At 51.8% G+C, this 19865-nt stretch overlaps 3 protein-coding genes across 5 annotated transcripts; 2 read left to right on the top strand and 1 right to left on the bottom strand.

Moving 5' to 3' along the window:
- Positions 1-8032: 8032 nt before the first annotated feature.
- FGF21 (fibroblast growth factor 21) lies at positions 8033-10001 on the bottom strand. The gene is made up of 3 exons (XM_019978613.2): positions 9361-10001; positions 9127-9230; positions 8033-8427 (listed from the first exon to the last, which is right to left on the bottom strand). The coding sequence occupies exons 1-3, from the start codon at positions 9593-9595 to the stop codon at positions 8137-8139; spliced, it is 630 nt and encodes a 209-aa protein (XP_019834172.1). The 5' UTR covers positions 9596-10001; the 3' UTR covers positions 8033-8136.
- Positions 10002-10170: 169 nt separating this feature from the next.
- FUT1 (fucosyltransferase 1 (H blood group)) lies at positions 10171-15268 on the top strand. 2 transcript variants are annotated; one of them, XM_019980249.2, is made up of 2 exons: positions 10171-11551; positions 12532-15268. In XM_019980249.2, exons 1-2 carry the CDS (start codon positions 11386-11388, stop codon positions 13614-13616), a joined length of 1251 nt encoding a protein of 416 aa, XP_019835808.1. In that variant the 5' UTR covers positions 10171-11385; the 3' UTR covers positions 13617-15268. The 2 variants fall into 2 exon arrangements, with proteins under 2 accessions (XP_019835808.1, XP_019835809.1); XM_019980250.2 differs by lacking the exon at positions 10171-11551 and adding an exon at positions 11786-11983.
- A 697-nt stretch (positions 15269-15965) lies between these two features.
- Positions 15966-19794, top strand: IZUMO1 (izumo sperm-oocyte fusion 1). Of its 2 annotated transcripts, XM_070771425.1 has the most exons (9): positions 15966-16616; positions 16956-17030; positions 17301-17387; positions 17650-17670; positions 17997-18077; positions 18265-18365; positions 18638-18791; positions 19133-19340; positions 19584-19794. In XM_070771425.1, exons 1-9 carry the CDS (start codon positions 16379-16381, stop codon positions 19657-19659), a joined length of 1041 nt encoding a protein of 346 aa, XP_070627526.1. In that variant the 5' UTR covers positions 15966-16378; the 3' UTR covers positions 19660-19794. The 2 variants fall into 2 exon arrangements, with proteins under 2 accessions (XP_070627526.1, XP_019835007.1); XM_019979448.2 differs by having other exon boundaries at positions 19133-19794.
- The last annotated feature ends 71 nt before the right edge of the window (positions 19795-19865 follow it).

The following is a 19865-nucleotide window of genomic DNA, read 5'->3' as shown; positions in this document are numbered from 1 at the left end:
TGGGGTATTTTATGAGAAAAAGGGACTTCCCAGGTGGCGCTAGTGGTAAAGAACCTGCCTGCCAATGCAGGCAATGTAAGAGACAAGGGTTCAAACCCTGGGTTGGGAAGATCCCCTGGAGAAGGGAATGGCAACCCACTCCAGTATTCTGGCCTGGAGAATCCCATGGACAGAGGAGCCTGGTGGACTACAGTCCATGAGATGACAAAGAGCTGGACTAAATCACCACGGGAGCTCTAGTCCATATCCTGACATGTTCCAAAACACTGATTCTTGACATTACATTGTTCGGCTGGGCATGAAAATTAAGGATGACATTTTATTTCCTTGTGGTCATGACCAGCATTGTTCCACTTTATCTTGAAGTAATGCTTGCTGTGTAAAAGTCTGAGGCCATGCTTCTTTTAGTTTCCCCTGGTAAATTACATTTAGTAGTTCTTTTTTTTTTCAGTTCGACTGCCTCACCTCTGTCTCAGCACACAGAGGTTGTGTCACACAGGACCTTTGCATTGAGGTGCCCGGACTCTCTTCTGGCTTCAGTACTTTTAGCACTTGGGCTTAGTTGCATGTGAGATCTTAGTCCCCCAACCAGGGATCGAACCTACATCGCCTGCATTGAAATGTAGACTCTTTATCACTAAGCCACCTGGGAAGCCTGCGGCACGTCCTATTTTGTTCTTTTCTAAACCTGCCTGATCTTTTAATAGTGCCGTGACTTTCCTCATTTCTGATCCTTTTTTTTTTTAAATCTTTAAACATTTGAACATATTCATTTTGCAGTTGTTAATATTGTCCATCTTAAGCTTTCTTAGAAAGATAAGCTGTGACTTCAACATTAACCAAAGGTTTTCAATCAAACTGAAACCCCGGACCAGGTTTCTTGGTCTGCTGAGGAAAACAGAAACCTCTCCAGGTATTTAAAATACAGGGAATTTATTAAGGGGAATTGGCTACACACATACTAAGAGGCTGGAAGAACCAGACATGATCCCTGAGGTAATAGGGGCAATAGTGACCAGAAGTAGCTGAGATTTCTGGGGCTGTGGGTTCCCCGGTGGCTCAGATGGTAAAGAATCTGCAATACGGGAGCCCTGGATTCTGTCCCTGAGTAGGGAAGATCCCCTGGAGGAGGAAATGGCTACCCACTCCAGTATTCTTGCTGGAGAAATCCATGGACAGAGGAGCCTGGCGGGCTACAGTCCATGGGGTTGCAAAGAATCAGACAGGATTGAGGGACCTACATCAACACATCTGGGGCTGTAGGAGCTCAGAGGATAGGTAGAACTGTCTACCTATCCAGGGTAGAACTAAACCTCTGGGCAGGGGGCTCCAGGCAGCTGGTGCTCTGGCCCGTGGATGATAATACGTCTGTCCAAAGAAACTGAAAATCTCCGTGCAGCCAGCTGTGGATGGACGTGCCGGGAGTAACCGGTAGCATGAGCGCTTGTTGCCTGTGGCTCCTGGCGAGATGCAGACTGGAGCTCGGGGCAGGCGAAAGGAAGTTCCTTAGCCTGTCCTCCTGCCTCCTGCTCTCCTGCCAGGTCCTTCCTGCCACTCTGGTCAGTTGTCTGAAGGGATCACAGAATGAGAACGTGAGATTCACGCTGCAGAGACCGTGGTACAGCCTCCCCAGAACAAAGGGAGGGAAAAGTCTCACCCTTGCGTGCAAAACAAAGAGGAAATATTCCACATATTTAATGGGGTAGGCTCCAGAACAAACAGCCGCTAAATAATCTTGGGTATTAAACCAACAACGACTCTTAGGACACGTTGTTTGGGCTGTTCTACAAGGCGGTGACACTCTGAACAAACAGTGGTGAGAAGTAAATCAGGATCACCCAAGTCAATTTCCTAACTCTGGTGGTCATGTGGTCACAACAAAGTCTAATTGTCCTGGAACTCAGGCATGGTGTGAGTCAATTTTGGAAGAGACCCCAGGCCTGAATCTTCAGCCATCAAAACTGTTAACTCAGGTGGTAGACAAGCAAAGCTTAACTTTCTGGTAGGTAAGAAATATCACAGGTAAATATCAAGACTGTGGAATTAGGACTTCCCTGGTGGTCCAGTGGTTGAGAATCCGCCTGCCAATGCGGGGGACGTGGGTTTGATCCCTGTCGAGAAGCAGATCTCACATGCTCTGGGCAACTAAGCTCCAATAGCCCGAGGCTACTGAGCTTGTGCTCTGCAACACAGAAGGTTTTTGTGAATCAAAATCTTTGATCAAAATCGAAGCACCAAAGAACCACATGTATATCCATAATATAAATATGACATAAAAATATTTGCAACCAGTTTTTAAAAATCAATTTATTTTTGGTTGCTTTGGGTCTCCGTTTCTGAGTACACGCTTTGTCTAGTTGCAGCCACCGGGGACTCCTCTCTAGTTGTGCTGGGGCTTCTCATTGCAGTGGCTTCTCTTGTTGTGAAGCATGGGCTGTAGAGAGCAGGCTTAGTGCTTGTGGTCCATGGGCCTAGTTGGCTTCTGAGATCTTCCTGGACCAGGGATCGAAGTTGAGTCCCCTGTATTGGCAGGCAGATTCTTAACCACTAAACCACCAGGGAAGTCCTGCAACCAGTTTAATGTAAGCAAACTGATGAATGTGATCATCACTGTTCTATTTGTGGGTCTTAAAGGTCTGCTAGTCAAGGCTACGGTTTTTCCAGTGGTCATGTATGGATGTGAAAGTTGGACTGTGAAGAAAGCTGAGCACCAAAGAATTGATGCTTTTGAACTGTGGTGTTGAAGAAGACTCTTGAGAGTCCCTTGGACTGCAAGGAGATCCAACCAGTCCATCCTAAAGGAGATCAGTCCTGGGTGTTCATTGGGAGGACTGATGCTGAAGCTGAAACTCCAATACTTTGGCCACCTCATGCGAAGAGTTGACTCATTGGAAAAGACCCTGATGCTGGAGGGATCGGGGGCAGGAGGAGAAGGGGACGGAAGAGGATGAGATGGGTGGATGGCATCACTGACTCAATGGACATGAGTTTGTGTAAACTCCGGGAGTTGGTGATGGACAGCGAGGCCTGGTGTGCTGCGATTCATGGGGTCGCAAAGAGTCAGACACGACTGAGCGACTGAACTGAACTGAAGGTATTACAGTGTTTATAAGAATCTGCTATATTAGACTTGTGAAATATATGCTCCAGATGATATTATTCTGGGCTGCTCTTGCCTTCTGAGAGGGACTGCATTCTGCCTAGGGAATATTTCTCTCTTTTGATAAACCTGCTTTCACTTGGAAAAATAAAAAGATTGTATGACTCTTGTGCTTCTCTTCAAAGTTCTAGGTTTATTTAAGGGACTCTGAGGTCCCAGATTTGTAAAGTTTGTTTATTAAATTTGCAATCCTTGTTCAAATGTTTTGGGAAGTCTGAAATTGTGAAACTGGCGGCTTGCTATTTTTAGGCTTCAGAGTAGTCAGTGAATATTTAGAGAAAAGTTGATGGTTCGAAAATTAATTAATCATTACCCCAAGACCAAATAGTTGTGAATATTTGTGCACGTATGCAAAAGTTCTTCTGGCATTAAAAGATATCATTACAATCGTTTCAGCAAACGGTGCTGGGAAAACTGGATGCCCACGTGCAAAAGAATAAAGCTGGACCACTGACAAGCATACAGTTCAGTGGCTGTCAGTGCATTCACACTGTTACGCAACCATCCCCATCAGCCATCTCAGAACCCGATTTCATTACTGTAACTCTGAGCCCATGAAACAAATTCCCACCCCCGCTGCCCCTGGCTGCCACCATTCAATATCCTGTCTCTATGAATTTGGCTATTCCAAGTACCTCTTTATCGGTGGAATCATGCAGTAACTATCCTCGTGTGGCTTTTTTCACTTAGTAAAATGTTTTCAAGATCCAGCCGTGTTTGGCATGCTTCCGAATCCCCTTCCTTTTCAAGGCTGAATAATATTCCATTGTATGTGGGTTGGTGGGGTTTTAAACTTTGAGTCACGTTGCATGCCTTTGAGCCTCACCTCGAAAACATGTCCTGTCACAGAATCAGAGATGCCGGGGGCCCGCGTGGGGCTTCACACTTTCCACTTGGTGTGTCACACCTTTCTTACGTGTTCTTTTCCCCCTCCCATCTCTCTTCCTCTTCTTTCACCTCTGCTTTCGCCTCTTTTTCTTTCTTTCTCTCTTTATCTTTCTTTCTTTCTTCTCTCTTCCTTTCTCTCTCCCTCTCCCTCCATTCTTCCCTTCTTTCCTTCCTTCCAATCCTTTCTTTCACAAGTGGGATGGGGAGAGCACCTGAAAATTTCCCTTTCTTCTTAGAAGCAGCATCAAAGGATGTCTGGAAAGAGGCCAGATAGCAGTGGAGGCTGTAAATAGCATGGATTTGTTTTGGGGGGCACTGGGAGTAACTTTTACCTGATAGAGTCTTGAACCTATAGAAAGTTTCAAGTTGCAGATAAAGAGCAACATAGGAGCAGGGGATTAAGGGGCATAAAACAAATCATCTACCAGAAAATACTGTATAATATGGAGAACACAGCCAATATTTTATAATAGGAAATGAAATCTATCCTTTAAAAATTGTGAATCACTATCTTGCACACTTGAAACTTATATTGTACATCAACTATATCTCAACTGAAAAAAAGACTTGTACAAAGAACTCATAATCTTAACTAGGCTCCCCATATTATCGCTATTCCTGTTCCTTTTTGCTTTTGAAAAAGCAGGCATTCACTCTCTATGTCCATATATTATTATGTGTTTACCTTTCCAGAAATATTTGAGAAAGCACTGGAGATACCATGCCCCTTTGTCCCGAAGTACTTTAGTGTGTATTTGCTAAGAACAAAGACATCCTGTTTAATAACCACTGTACAAAAATCAAAACCAGAAAATATTAACAAGGATAAATGACTACTTTCTAAAGGACAGAACTCATTCAAGTGTCATCAAGAGTCTTGTTAACATTCAGGACAACACCTGAATTGCTCAGCCAACTGTATTTCCTTGTGATGACTCTGGTCTCTGTTCATTTAAACAGTTCTCCCACCTTCTTCTTGACCTTGACGTTTTCCCAGAGTCAAGGCCAGTTGTTATAGCGAAGGTCGCCGATTGGAGTTTGTTTGCTGTTTCCCCGTGATTAGACTCGGGTTAGAGTTTCTTAATCTTCCCAAATTCCACCCCTCCTCCCAGAAAAAACAAACCATGGGAGAGCCAGTAGGAGAACAGAAGCTCACAAACACTTTTCACAAAACCAGCAGACCGTGGAGCCCCAGGAACCCCGAAATATGAGGGGGCGGCGGAGCCAAACCAGTGCCAGGGCATGAAGAAAAGCAAAAGCGCCGTGAACTTCCTGGGACTCCCTGGTGGTCCAGTGGGTAAGAAGCCACATTCCAGGACCTCCCTGAGGGTCCAGGGTTAGGAATCTGCCTGCCCAGTGCAGAGGACACGGGTCACATCCCTGGTTCGGGAAGATTCCATCTGCTGCGGGGCAACTGAACTCACGCGCCATAGAACCCGTGCTGCCCAACAAGAGAAGTCATCAGAATGAGAAGCTCGTGCACCCCAATGATGAGAAGCTCGTGCACCCCAATGATGAGTAGCTCCTGCTTGCTGCAACTAGAGAAAGCTTGCACACAGCAACGAAGACCCAACGCAACCAAAACTATAAATAAATACAAATTAAAAAAAAAAGAATCCACATTATTCCAATGCAGGGGATGTGGATTCAGTTCCCGGTTGGGGAACAAAGACCCTATATGCCATGGGGCAGTTAAGCCCCCGGACTGTGACTACTGAGCCTGCCTGCCACAACAGCACTGCCCCAAACAAAAACAAACACACTAGAAACCCCATACAAACAAAACCAAATTGGAAATTTCCCACCAGTCCTCACCCCTAGAGAAGAAGTTGCCCTCTTGGCTGAGAACTTGGTGAGATGATCTGAGAACAGCAGGGTGTGTGTGTGTGTGTGTGTGTGTGTGTGTGTGTGTGCGCGTGCGCAGCTTCACATAGTCCAATTAGTAGTTGGATATGGGACGCTATGGGAAGGTTGAAAGCTGCTGGGGTGGTCTGGGTCCTCAGAGATCACAGAATTACTCAAGGGAATCTCTTTTGGAAGAACAAAGCTCCATAGTTAAAAAAAAAAAATTACCCTTGACATCTACTGACAGATAACATTGTATAAATTTAAGGTGTACAATCTGTTAGTTTGATACATTTATATCTTGCAATATGAGTGCTATTGTAGTGAGAATTACACCTATCATGTGACATAGTTTTCTTTTGAGTACTTGGACAAAGCTCCATTCTTGTGAAAACTAATGGAAGCAAAATCCAGATTGATTTTGGCAGGAACTCCAAAGGAGAGAGAAGGTTCATGTATGGGTGGGGAAATAAATAGAGGAGATATAGCTCTCTCTTTGAAATACTGGCAGTGTGGCTGTGCTGAAAGGTTATATTTTTTCATACTCTATGGAAACAGCAAAGAGTGAACTCTGAGAACAGTGAGGCTAGGAAAGTTATCCTGGGCCACCCCACTCCCTACAAAGTGAATTCTTTTTTTTTTTTTCATTATTTAGAGAATACTTTATTAGTTTCTGTAATCAAACTCATGTAAATAAGACCTTACATATTTAATACAGTGTGTTACCCCTGTACAAATGGAAAAAATTATGTTTAATGTTTCTAGACCAATATGGCTGTTAATTCAAAGCGAATTGTTAAATGTACTTTCATGAGAGGGGCTTTCCTGACAGCTCAGAGTGTAAAGAATCTGTCTGCAATGCAGGAGACTCGTGAGATGTCTCCTGACCCAATTCCTGGGTCAGGAAGATCCCTTGGAGGAGGAAATGGCAATTCACTCCAGTATTCTTGCCTGGAAAATCCCATAGACAGAGGAGCCTGGGGTGGTGGGGTGGGGCTACAGTCCATGGCATTGCAAAGAATTGGACATGACTGAGTGACTAACACTTTCATGTTTCAAGACCATAACTCCTGTGAGGCTGCAGTGATCAGTCAGAAACCTGGGACCCCACCAAAGCTGACCCAGCCTTTCTTCACCCCTTCCCCTGCTGACCCTCAGTGTCTGGCTCCACTAAGGCGTCCCCAGAGACTCTGGACTATCCTTGCCCTTTGACAGGACAGTATTTGTTATTCTTCCCTCATCCCTCTCCCTGACGCCAACCACGTGTTTGTGTTGTGGAACTATTTCTCTGCGGTAACTCAATAAAGGGACATTTTAAAAAATGGCACAAGCAGACCCACACCCTCATGGGAGATGTAGTTTTTGGGGACTTCATTTAGCACTAGGGATGGTCCTAGGAAGTGTAGTCTAAACCTTTGTCTTCACGTCTTTCCTAACAGGAAAATAGCTTGAAGAGCAATATGGAAATCTAGTTGGTGGAAAGGAAGTGGGGATGGGCAACTTGCTCACTGAGATTGGATTCTGGGACAGTCATTCCTCTCCAAGGTCCATAAGCACCTGGATGGAAGCATTTAGATTCTCAAGTTCTTTTTCTGAGATCCAGGACTCTCAATCTCCAGTCCCTCCTCTCTCAGACAAGGATGCCCAGATTCCCCTGCTCTCCTGGGATCCAGGTGTCCAGATGTCCAGCCCTCTGAATCCTCAGGACTCAAAAGGGTCTTCCTAGCAACGACTGTTATCTCCAGAATCCAAGAGTCCTTGCCCCAGCCCTGAGGACCATTCCTAGTGCTAAATCAACCTCCCAAAACTACATCTCCCATAAGGATGTGGGTCCGCTTGTGCCATTTTAAAAAGTGTTCCCCTTATTGAGTTACCCCAGAGAAATAGTTCCACAACACAAACACGTGGTTGGGGTCAGGGAGGGGGTGAGGGAAGAATAACAAATACTGTCCTGTCAAAGGGCAAGGGTAGTCCAGAGTCTCTGGGGACACCTTAGTGGAGCCAAACACAGGGTCAGCTGGGGAAGGGGTGCAGAAAGGCTGGGACCGTCTCATAGCGTGGCTGGCAATGGAGGGACAAGGAGAGACGCGGAAGCAGACTCCCATTTTCTCCCTCAAACACACAAACTCACTCTGATCCTCCTCTCAGACTCTTTATTATCTCAAGTTAGAAAAATAAAAAAATAAATAAGATAAATAATGCCATAAATAAAGAGGAGACCCAGTACTACACAGCGGACGTCTTCAAGAAGTGTAGCTGGGGCTTCGGCCATACGAGGGTCCCACCATACTCAGGGGATCCGAGGAGCCCACGTCGGGAGGCTCGGGGGCCAAGATCCCTGGAGGATCCGGGGGCGCCGCGGGCAGGCCCGGCAGTGGAAGGAAGCGAGCAGGTCCCCGCGGGGCCGGGTCCCGGTTGGACGAGCGCTGGGGGGGCAGGCGGAGTGGAAGGCCCAGGGTCTCCGACTGGTAGACGTTGTATCCATCTTCAAGAAGCAGCTCCCGAAAGCTGCAGGCTTTGGGGTCAAAGTGCAGCTGCGGGGATGAGAGTCAGGTCAGAAATGTGGGGGTTCCGATACCCCCTTGCTCCTGAAGGACTCCCAGCCCCAACCTCTCCCAGACTCAGGAGTCCAGGCCCTCCAGTCCTAGGACTGCTGGGGAGCTGGGGGAACCCCCTCCTTTCTCAGCTTTATCGTCTAGGTCTCCCCAGCCCCTTCCTCCCAGACTCAAAACCACGGAGGCAGGTCCCTCCTTAACCCCTAGATGGCGCTGCGAGACCCACGCACTTCCCCGCCCCCCACTTCACAGAGAAGACTATTCCAGCCCAGGGATCAGGGGAGGCTCTCTAAGTCCTGGCAGGGGCATCTGGCTAGCACCCAAGGTCATGTTCACTTTACAGGCCATCGATTCCTGGAGCGACCCTTCGCCCAGCATGAGCCAGGCCTGTGGGAACCTGTATGGTCAGCACAGGAGTCACAAGACTTGGCCTCCCAGGTCATTGTCATTCATGGGCCCTGTGACTTGGGGCCGGTGGTCGCCCTGCCAGAGCCTCAGTTTCTTCTTGTGAACGCTGATGACCACAGCGCTCTCCTCTGGGGATTGTGGCCAGGTTAGGGGCATGCGGAGAACGTCAAACCAAGCCTGACCAACATCAAAGGTGCAACCTGGTCCCTCAGATTGTGAGGATGGGGAGAGGAAGGGTGGCGGGCAAGGACGGGGATCCTGGAAACTCACCGATCCGTACAGCTTCCCATCTGGCCCCTGGCAGAGAAACCTGGATGTTTTAACTCCCAAGATCTGAATGACGCCTGGCTTCAGGGCTTTCAGCTCCAAGAGACCTGAGGGGAGAAAGTGGGTCAGGGGCTCAGAAGGCCTTGCCCATCCCCCTCCTCCCCCAGACTCGGGACTCCAGGCCCCAATTCCCTACTGCTTCAGGATCAAGCCCTACCTCCCCATACACATACTCACTTTCGGGGCTCTGGCGGGCTGCCCCCACCACTGTGCCATCGGCCCTGATCTCCAGGTGGGCCTCTGTCTCCTGGGCGTCATCCGTGTAGAGGTACCGCTGGCGGACTTGGCCCCCAAACTGGAGGAGGGGGCTGGAGTCTGGAATGGGATGCGCCCGGCAGGTTCCTAGCAGGAGGACAGCCAGCACAGGGACCCACAGTCCCAAGTGCTTGAACTTGGCCTCGTCCCAGCCCATCAGTGGTTCACGTCCTCAGGTGGGGTCTGGGGTCTGGGGTTTGAAGAGCTGAATGGTCTAGATCCTGTTTCAGAGCCCGGTTGCCCAGGAGAGCAGGTTCTCAGATGACTGCTTCAGTAGCCTGGGTCCCCTTGCACATGGACTCACAGCTGACTGGACACCCAGATCTCTTGGGATGGATGCAGACACTCCAGAATTTATATCCAGACAGACCCGCCCCATCACCTTCCCGACGCCTGACCCGTGATATTTGACCCACTTGGCAGATGCTAGGATTCCACGGTGTCCAGGTCAACCTGGACAGATGATGCAATCGGGGGTCCTTCCAGCTGGGGGCCTGGCCTCCACCATGTGAGGCACCAGGGGGATAGAAATCTGATGAACTGGGACCTGGGTGAAAGCAGCTGGAGGGCCCAGACTGTTTGGCCTGAGGGAGGAGGGAGCTGGGGTTTCAGACTCCTGGGTCTGAGGAAGGAAGGGGCTGGGAACCTTGACTCTGCAGCCTGAGCAGGAAGGGAACGGGACCGCCTTTCTGGCTAATTGAGGCAGATCGTGCTCCACAACTGGAATTTCTGCATCTCACCTGAAGTTCTGGGTTTTCTGAGGTTTGCTGATCATCAGGAAAGCAGCTAGCCACACAGGATCAAAGCGTCCTCCTCAAGGAAACAGGTGTCATGATCTGGAAGTTACAAGACAAGCTCCTGGGTAACTGCAGGCCAGGCATTCACGCCCCAAAACATCCCAGCCTCCTCCTCCTCCTGGGTCCTGATGCAATCCTGATGTTTCTTTCACCACCGACGCTACCCAGGATCAGACAGGTGCCCTCAAAATAGCCTGGGGAAGCTGGGGGATGGTGAGAGTCTTGGACTCAGAGTTGGCAAATGACCCAGGCTATGCAGGGAAAAGTTAGACCCAAGATCCCAAGGGGAATGAGGGGGTGAGCAATTTCCTGGAACCAAAGGGTGCAAGGTCCATGGTAAAGACCACCTCCCAGGTGGCTTTGTGGTAAAGAATTGGCCTGCCAATGCAGGAGATGCAGGAGACACGGGTTTGATCCCTGGGTCTGGCAAATTCCCTGGAGGAGGAGCAATCCACTCCAGTATTCTTGCCTGGGAGGTCCCATGGACAGAGGAGCCTGGCGGCCTGCAGTCCATGGGGTCGCACACGCCTCAGCAACAGAGTCTGAACACCAGATCTGACTGAGGGTGAGTGGAGGGCCTGGATTTCTCAGTCTGAAGAGGGGGCCGGGGGCTGGGGAGTCCTGGATCTGGAGAAATTATGATCACATCTCTGGAGAGTCAAGTCCAATCAATCCCTGGGTCTTTGATTTCTTGAATGGCAATAGTCAGACTACTCGGGCCACGGGGGAGGAGGGGGGGAATGGGCGCGAGTGGGGAGCAACCGTCGACAGGGGAAATGGCTTCAGGTCTGCAGAAGGAGTCCAGCGTCTGTTCCTTGAAGAGGCCTGCTGCGACCTCTGAGGCAGGCAGGGAGGAGAAACTCTATTCTATTTCTGCTTTCTCCGTTCCTGACCTCGGGAGAGGCGGGACATGCCCTTTTAGAAAGTAGAAAGGCAGGCGCCGGATACTGATTCCCTCGAAAAGACAGCCTAGGACTCTGGAATTTGCGAGTGCAGGGGAGCGGGGGCGGGATCAGCGGCCCCTGAGGGGCGTGGGGACACGTTCGGGCCAGAGGCTCTCACGCCGGGATCCTGAGAGCTGGAGGAGGCTTTGCATCCGCGCGTGGAACAGCCTGGCGACCAGATTCTGCACCTCGCCGCCGGCACCAGGATGCCCGGGCCAGCCCCAGACGCCCGGGCGTGGCCGGACTCGAAGCATCCACAGACACCGGAGTGGAAGAGGGAGAAGTCGACGGACCGGAGCATCCGGATCCAGCATGGCAGTTGCAAGCTAGATCTCAGTGTCCACGAAAAGATGCGGCTGCTAGGGAGGCCAGGTAGGCTGCCTGGGGCTGGAGGTGGGGGTGGTGGTGGGAGGGGAGCGGGCTGAGGCGCAGGTTCTCCGGGTCGGAGGGCAGGAGGCGGGGGCTGCCGTTCCGGACCTGCGGAGCCGGGGCTCGGCGCCAGGGATGGGGCGGGGCGCTGCCTCTCTGAGCTATCTGCCGGGCCGGGGAAGGGCGAAGGCTGTGATTCTCGGAGCCGCGCCCACTCTCCTACCGCTCTTCCCCCGGAGCCTTCGCAGCCAGTCGCGGGAGGAGGCGCGGAGAAGGGAGGCCCGTCGGGTCTGGGAACCTGGAGTCCAGGTTTCCGAGGAGGGGGGCGGACGGGGGCGGAGGTGGGCCCCCCGCGGGATGTGGTCTGCACTTGCAGCCGGAGCGCTCCATTCTAGCCCAAGCCTGCTGTGGGTCCGCCACTCTCCAGGAGTTCAGGTGAGTGAGAAATGCGGATGCCTCGGACCCAGGAGTCGGGCCCTCAGTCCCAAGAGGTGCACCCCCAACCTCTAACCCCCTACGGCACCCGGGAGTCTCCTCCACCCCCGACCCCCCAACTCCTGCTCCTCCAGGAATCAAGGTCCCCCCCATCCAGGCCTGGGCCTCCTGCCTCTCACGTTCTACTTGATGGTCGCTTCCTGTCACCTCCGTGGTGGCCTCTGCCCCTCACACACAGGTACACCCAGAAAGGAGTTGGGGGCAACACTGCCCCACGTCAGGGCACCCGAGACACTGAGATTCCCGGACATGGGGACAAGCTGGTGGTTCCTGGATCACTTTCATTTTGGAAACCACTAATTTTCACCATCTTCCATTCCTGGAAATTCCAAGCCCTTAGCTCTTTCTCACTCAGATCCAAGAGCCCTGATTCCTTTTACCCTCAAGCCCAGGAGCCCAGACTTATTGTTTCCTGGTTCCCTCAGCCCTCTCTTCCCCGATAGTCATTCTCAAACTCTAATATCTCCTCATCTACTCTTGTTCTGCAGCCATGTGGGCTCCCGGCCACCGTCACCTCTGTCTGATCTTCCTGCTAACCTGTGTTTTTGCCTGCGTCTTCTTCCTCCTCATCCACCAAAACCTCTTTCACAGTGGCTTAGACCTGTTCCTGCTGTGTCCAGACCGTAGCCGGGTGAGATCCCCCGTGGCCATCCTTTGCCTGTCAGGCACACCGATGAACCCCAATGCCACCTTTACCTGTCCCAGGCATTCTGCTTCTGTCTCAGGAACTTGGACTATCGACCCCAAAGGCCGGTTTGGGAACCAGATGGGGCAGTACGCCACGCTGCTGGCCCTAGCCCAGCTCAATGGCCGCCAGGCCTTCATCCAGCCCTCCATGCACGCCATCCTGGCCCCCGTGTTCCGCATCACACTGCCCGTGCTGGCGCCCGAGGTGGACAGACACGCTCCTTGGCAGGAGCTGGAGCTTCATGACTGGATGTCGGAGGAGTACGCCCACTTGAAGGAGCCCTGGCTGAAGCTCACGGGCTTCCCCTGCTCCTGGACCTTCTTCCATCACCTCCGGGACCAGATCCGCAGCGAGTTCACCCTACACGAGCATCTGCGGCAGGAGGCGCAGCGTTCACTGAGTGGGCTCCGCTTCCCCCGCACGGGAGGCCGCCCGAGCACCTTCGTGGGTGTCCATGTGCGCCGCGGGGACTACCTACAGGTGATGCCCCTCCACTGGAAGGGTGTGGTGGGGGATCGCGCTTACCTCCAACAGGCTATGGACTGGTTCCGGGCCCGGCACAAAGCCCCCATCTTTGTGGTCACTAGCAACGGCATGAAGTGGTGCCGGGAAAACATTGACACCTCCCGGGGGGATGTGATCTTCGCCGGAGACGGGCAGGAGGGTGCGCCCAACAAAGACTTTGCGCTGCTCACACAATGCAACCACACCATCATGACCATTGGCACCTTTGGCTTCTGGGCCGCCTACCTGGCTGGTGGAGACACCATCTACCTGGCCAACTTCACCCTGCCTGATTCCAGCTTCCTGAAGATCTTTAAACCTGAGGCTGCCTTCCTGCCCGAGTGGGTGGGCATTAATGCAGACTTGTCTCCGCTCCAATGAAGGCTGAGTCTTGAGGAACAGGGAGACTTTCTGAAATAGCCTGATCCACGTAGGGCCAATAGTATGCATCTCTGGAAGCCCAGAAGATTCTAAAAAGCTTGTGGTCTTGCAGGTGGTCGACACCCATTTCTAGAGTCATTCTAGTTGGCTAGACTTGGAGAAAAGGGGCATGGGTGTTTTCTGCCACTGCTGGAACGTTCTAGAATCAATGGAAAACCTTTGCATGGTGGGTGGCGATGTCTGGAAAAGTTCATGGCAGTTCTAGAAGGCACAGTGCCTACCTGTTCTTCCCAGGCCATAACCAGAGTACTTCTATATCACTGCCCCCAGTAACAGGAATTCACCATTCCAGTGTTGACCATCCTGGCCTTTTTTGAGAAGAGATAGTTCTCATCTCTGGGTCAGCAGGACTGAAGGAACTCATGGGTGTTCTAATTAGTGAAAAGTGAAAGTGAAGTCACTCAGTCGTGTCCGACTCTTCGAGACCCCATGGGCTGTAGCCCAGCAGGCTCCTCCATCCATGGGATTTCCCAGGCAAGAGTACTGGAGTAGGGTGCCATATACAACCAGTAGATCAACAGCTCACGACTGCTGGAAAGGTTGATGGAAGACAAACTTATCTGTAGCTGGGACAGTGTGTGAGCAAAGTGGAACTTTACTTAACATTTCAGCTCCTGAAAAACCACAGATATGCTAAAGTATGAGATGGGAGGGGGAAGGGATGGTGCTGAATGCTTCAGCCTAAGGAGTAAGGCTCTGCAAAAATATCCGGCCACTTAAAAAAAAAAAAACAAAAAAACTCCAAAACTGCCAAAGGTGGACGTGCACACATTGGCTCCAAGTTCAGTTTGCTTCTGCCAACTAAAGAAGTTTCCTCCTCCATAGCTGGGCTGCTGGGGGTGATGGAGTTGATTTACTGAGGTGGCTAGTGGTAAAGAATCTGCTTGCCAGTGCACGAGACGCAGGAGACTTGGGTTCCATCCCTGAGTCAGGATCTCCTGGAGGAGGAAATTGCAACGCACTCCAGTATTCTTGCCTGGAGAATTCCATGAACGGAGGAGCCTGGCAGGCTACAGTCCATGGAGTCACAAAGAGCTGGACATGACTGAGTGACTGAGCACACACAGCACACCAGTGGCATAAGGGTGCCTTCTGGGCTTGCAGAAAACGGTGGGCATTGTGTCCCTTGCCAGCCACTCTCTGTCCCTGAATTCACAGAACCTCTAAGTCTGGCTTTGCACAAGTGAAGGATGAAAGACTCAGAAGGTATGCAGACTCCAGACTGGTCTCCAACCCAGGCAGGAGCACAGGGTCTGGACAGGAGGATAGGTATTTTTTTTGCCATGCAGGACAGCATGGGGGATCTTAGTTCTTCAACTAGGGATGGAACCCGCAATCCCTGCATTTGAAGCTCAAAGTCTTAACCACTGGACCACCAGGGAAGTCTCAGAGAATGGAATTATTGACTCAGATTTTTAGAACTTCCATGAGGCTTTTTGAAAGAAATGAAGGTAGATACCTTTATTACAGAGTTGTCTGAGAATTTGAGACCTTTTCTAGTTTTCTCGGGGGGTTTTGGGGGACCAGTCCCTACTCGACTACCGTAGGTGGGAGAGAGGGATGTATGAATTAAAATCCACACCACCAACCAATCTCTGCAGGTTTTTTGGAGACTTGTGTGCATGAGGGTGTGTGAGTAGGAGTAAAGATGTGGAACTTCCGGGGACTTCTCATTTCTTGGGACATGAGTTCCTTCTTTTTTGGTGCCCTACTTGTGTGATTTGTGGTCTCAGAGACCCAATTCCTTCCTCGGAGACTCTCTGCATTGGCCCCCAGACCCCTTTCCCCTGGGACCCTGGTATCCAGCCCCACAGGCTGGAGAGAGAAGGTGGGGTGGGGCGTGAACAAAGATTATAATTCTTGAACTACGTTTCCCATAAAGCTATGGGGTCGGCTGCTGTAATCAGCTAGGGAGACACCCGGGGCCTTCTGGGAAGTGTAGTCCTAGGGCTAGAAAGGATCTTTTCCTACGTTTTCGTGGCTCGACGACAGGGTTTCCAAAGGGTCGTGGGCATCTAGCCCAAAGCCTGAGTCGGAGCCCTGAGAGGGGAGGAGACTGAAGGCTTGAAGCCCTTTCCTTGGCTCCGGAAATCAGAGCCGACAGGGATCTTCCCCTTCGGTAGATGCTGGGAAAGTTCTAGTCTGAAAAGGCAGCTGTGACATCATGGAGCGATAGGTGGGGCCTTCCCTTTGTCGGGATCCAATCAGACTAAGAGTTGGGATTCTGGGCGGGGCCAAGGAAACTCCAGGGACTCTCTCTAGGGAATCTGGGGCCTCACGTAGGTAGCCGGGAGGAGGAGGCTGTGGGCGTTCCTAGTAAGGGGCAAACCGTGACTGTGACCCCAATCAAGAGCTTTCTCTACCACCCAACCAACCTTACCCTCACCCCCAACAAGATTCTTAATTTTAGTCGTGGGAAAAGATTCGAGTTGGAAGGACGTGGCTTAGTCATTCTCTCTAAAAGCTCTCAGAACGTGGGCTCTTCAGCGAACCCTAGTGTTCGAGGGTACAACAGTCAGGAGTCAAGGTCGGGGGTAGAGTGCTTTAAGACTCCTCGGTTCTCTAATGAGAAGTGTGCGCCCTGCCAATTGGGGTTCCGATAGTCTCGTGGAAAGGCTTCTCTCCATTTAGCGTTCACCTTCTCGGGTGGGGGTAAGAAGACCCTCCCCGGCGTTGGGCACGGACTGCGCACTCTGGTCGCAATGGGGCCGCGGGGGCTTCCCCTCCTGGTGGCGACTCTGGCCGGCTGCCTATTTCCTGCCAGGGGCTGTGTCATTTGTGATCCAAAGGTCAGGGAGGCGCTAAACTCCTTGGAAATGGATTATCTGCCTGGCCACCTGGAGGCCAACCATCACAAAAAAGTGATGGAAAAGATAAAGCAGGCACTGGAAGATTTCAAGGACCTGCCTATTGACGAGGACTCCTATATGGGGGTTGTCGGTGAGGGTGGAGATCGATAAGGGTTCTGGGGCTAGGGTCGCTGGGAGGTGCTGGAGAGAAAGGACTGAAGGGAGAATCTCCTAGGTTCGGGAATGGAAAAGGCTGGGATGCAGATTCTGGGGTTCCCCAAGGGCTGGCAAATACAGTTTCCCTACCTTTTAGCCTGCAATTTTGTATAATAAAACTACAACTCCCAGAAGGCAACGGGGTGGGGTAACCATTTTACCAGACCTACCCTTGTCCACTAGCCCCATGGGTACTGTAGTTTCTAAGACTAGGTGAGCGGATGAGACAGTAATGCTTGGAATCTGGGGGTTATCTCTCCCCCGTCCCCCACAGATGAGGCCACACTGGAAAAGTCATCCTGGAGTTTGCTGAAGGATATGAAACGCATCACAGATAGTGATGCAAAAGGTAAATGCTCAGAGAGGGCCAGAGAGAACTTCCAGAAACTCAGGGAAGTGACTGCTGGTGACCCCTGGTCTGGTGGTCAGGTACTGGACTCTGGAGCCAGCATTCTGTTAAGTGGTCTTTATATTTTTATTGTCCTAACCTGAGAAGACCGGAAAGCTGAATGCCAGGCTCTGCAGACAGAGGCCAACTTTGGGTACCTCACATCTGGGACGGGCAGGAGGGTGGGGGTGGGGGTGGGGACTACTCTGCAGTCTGCCTGCTTCTTCCCAGGTGAGCTCTTCGTGAAGGAGATGTTATGGATGTTGCATCTGGCAAAGAATACCTTTGCCAGCTACGCTGCTCAGTTTCAAAAAGAGGGTGAGAGAAGATGGGAGTCTGGCACCACAGGCTTCTCCTTTCACAGTCCTAGAGTCCTTGTCCCCTGCCTCCTGCTTCTCTGATCCGTCAGCTCTCCCAACCCCCTGCCCCCTCAGACCCAAGGATCCAGATACCCATGTCTTTCCTTTCTCCAATGCAAGAGCCCCAGCCCTAGCCTGTTCCTTCACCCCTTCTCTCATCCCCTGTAACTTAAGAAATCTTATTCTCTCTCTCTCTTTTTTTATTGTTTCTTCCGAGGCAGCTTTTTGTCCCAACAAATGTGGTAAGTCTCAATTATGGGAAATGGTCGTCCATCCCTCATCCCTGCCCTGTCAATACCCAGTCTCTCTTTTGGGTCTGTGTCTCATTCTCCCCGTCGAGAGGTTCCTGGGTCTCCAATATTTCTTGGACTTCTTGGGGGAAATGGTCATATAGTTTTTGCACTCTTTACTGAGCCTAGTTAGAGCCGACTTCCTACAGTGCTATGTTCCAGCCCCTGACTGACCTCCTTGGAGATTCGGCTGATCCCGCCTCAGCCCTTGGCCCTACCCTCTCCTTTTAGCCCCGCCTCTTAATTGGGAGAACACAGCCTCGATCTTGCCCTTTTAGGTTTGATGTTGCAGCCTCTCATCTGGTGCAGTACCTGCCAGAAGCAGGTTCACGCTTGTCGAAAGTCTAAGAATTGCGGAGGTGAGAGAGCGGGGCCCAGCCAGAGGGGTTGGCGCCAGAGGGGCGGAGCCAGAGGAGAGACTGAATCTAAAGAGGGCGAAGACTGGAGCCAGACCAGGAGGACAGGCGGGGCGAGACCAAGTGGAAGGGGGATGGGAGAGGGCCCAGAATCTTGAGAGAGCACACCACAGTAACCCCCTATTCCCAGAGCGCGAAGTCAAGGTCCATCACATGGAAGACATGATCCTGGACTGTGAGCTCAACTGGCATAAAATCTCTCAAGGCCTGACCGATTACAGCTTTTACAGGGTGGGGCCCTCCAACTCCCGTTACCCTTGAACTCCAAGTCCATCAGGCTTGTATGAGCACCCCTAGACCCTGTATCCACAGGCCTGCATCCACAATGCCCATGACCTATGACCGACCAAGTCTGACTTCCTTTTATCCCCTGGGACCTCACGTCCTGAACAGTACACCCTGGACTCCCACCTCCCCACTGAAGCCCCATGATCATCTCACCCCTGTACTCCCCTAATCCCTGAATTCCCCAGGCCTCTGTGACCCCTTGAGCTTGGGTCTAGGTTTGGAAGAACAATTCTGAGACCTTGGTGTCCAAGGGGAAGGAGCCCATCCTGACCAAGACCATGGTGCGTCCAAAGGATGCAGGTACCTATCGCTGCGAGCTGGGTTCCATACAATCCAGTCCAGCCACGATCATCTATTTTCACGTCACAGGTCAGTGTTGCGGAGTTGAGAGAAGTGGAATTCAGGGTCCTGAGTTTTTGGGGCGCCCGATTCCAGGCGGGTGGCTTGCTTCAGGGGCGTGGCCTATGGGCATAACTTCCTGTCGGGGTGTGGCTTCAGGCCACGAGGGTGTGGCTTCCTGCCCCGAGTAAGGTTCCTGGTCACCCGGCCAGGGCGCCCCTCTGGGTGTGCCCCGGCTTCAAGCAGTTGGAGGTGTGATTATGTCCCGGAGGGCCTGGGTCCTGGGGCGGCTTGCCGCGGGGAGAACTTGCCTTGGTCTTGGCAGGACCTTAGCGCTCTCCCAGGATCACTTCTTACCCCTCCTCTATCAGTATTGCCCAAAAGAATCCAGGAGGAGATACCGTCACCAAACACCGAAACTCAGGATGAGACGGCCCTGGGAGAGGTGGCTTTGGATCGCCCACACACAACCACAGACTTCGAGCCACAGACTCCGAAGCCGGAGCAACTGCTGAGAAGACGCCTGTTGGGGGTGCTGATCTGGGGCTTAGTGGTGCTCACTGTCGGCGTTCTAACCGCGTGAGCCGCCCACTGAAGAAGGCAGGGCTTGGAGTGAGAGGCGGGGTTTCCCGCTACCCAATGCAGGCAGGGGTCTGCGAGCCGAGGAACGCTGAGAGCTGGACTGCCTTTGGGAGCCGGGCTCACCTAAGGAGGGCGAAGCTTGGATCACTGCTAGAATAAGATCAAACCTAGGGAGGCCGGGAGGGGGGGTCCTCACTCAGTGAGGACCTAACCTGTTTCCGCTCTGTGTACTCCCATCAGGATCCTTTTCTCTCGGTCTGGCAAAGTGGTCGATTTCATAAAGTCCCGGTTCAGCTCTGGCAGTCGAGCTGCTTAGGACTCGGGGGTTTCAAAGGAAAAGATCAAAGAATCCAAGAGAAAAATAAATATTTATCTGGTGGTCCAAGTATCTGACTCACTCCCTCGGACTGATTCTAACTTTTGGTCTCCCCCCACCCCCAAGAGAAGTTTGGGGATGGTCTTCTGTCCGAGAAAGGAGGGGCTGGGACCCCCGGGCCCTATGGGCCTGGAAGGGGCCAGCTG

Source organism: Bos indicus, chromosome 18, assembly GCF_029378745.1.
Source record: "Bos indicus isolate NIAB-ARS_2022 breed Sahiwal x Tharparkar chromosome 18, NIAB-ARS_B.indTharparkar_mat_pri_1.0, whole genome shotgun sequence".
In the NCBI taxonomy this organism is placed as follows: Eukaryota; Metazoa; Chordata; class Mammalia; order Artiodactyla; family Bovidae; genus Bos; species Bos indicus.
This window is presented reverse-complemented; position numbering and strand designations above follow the sequence as displayed.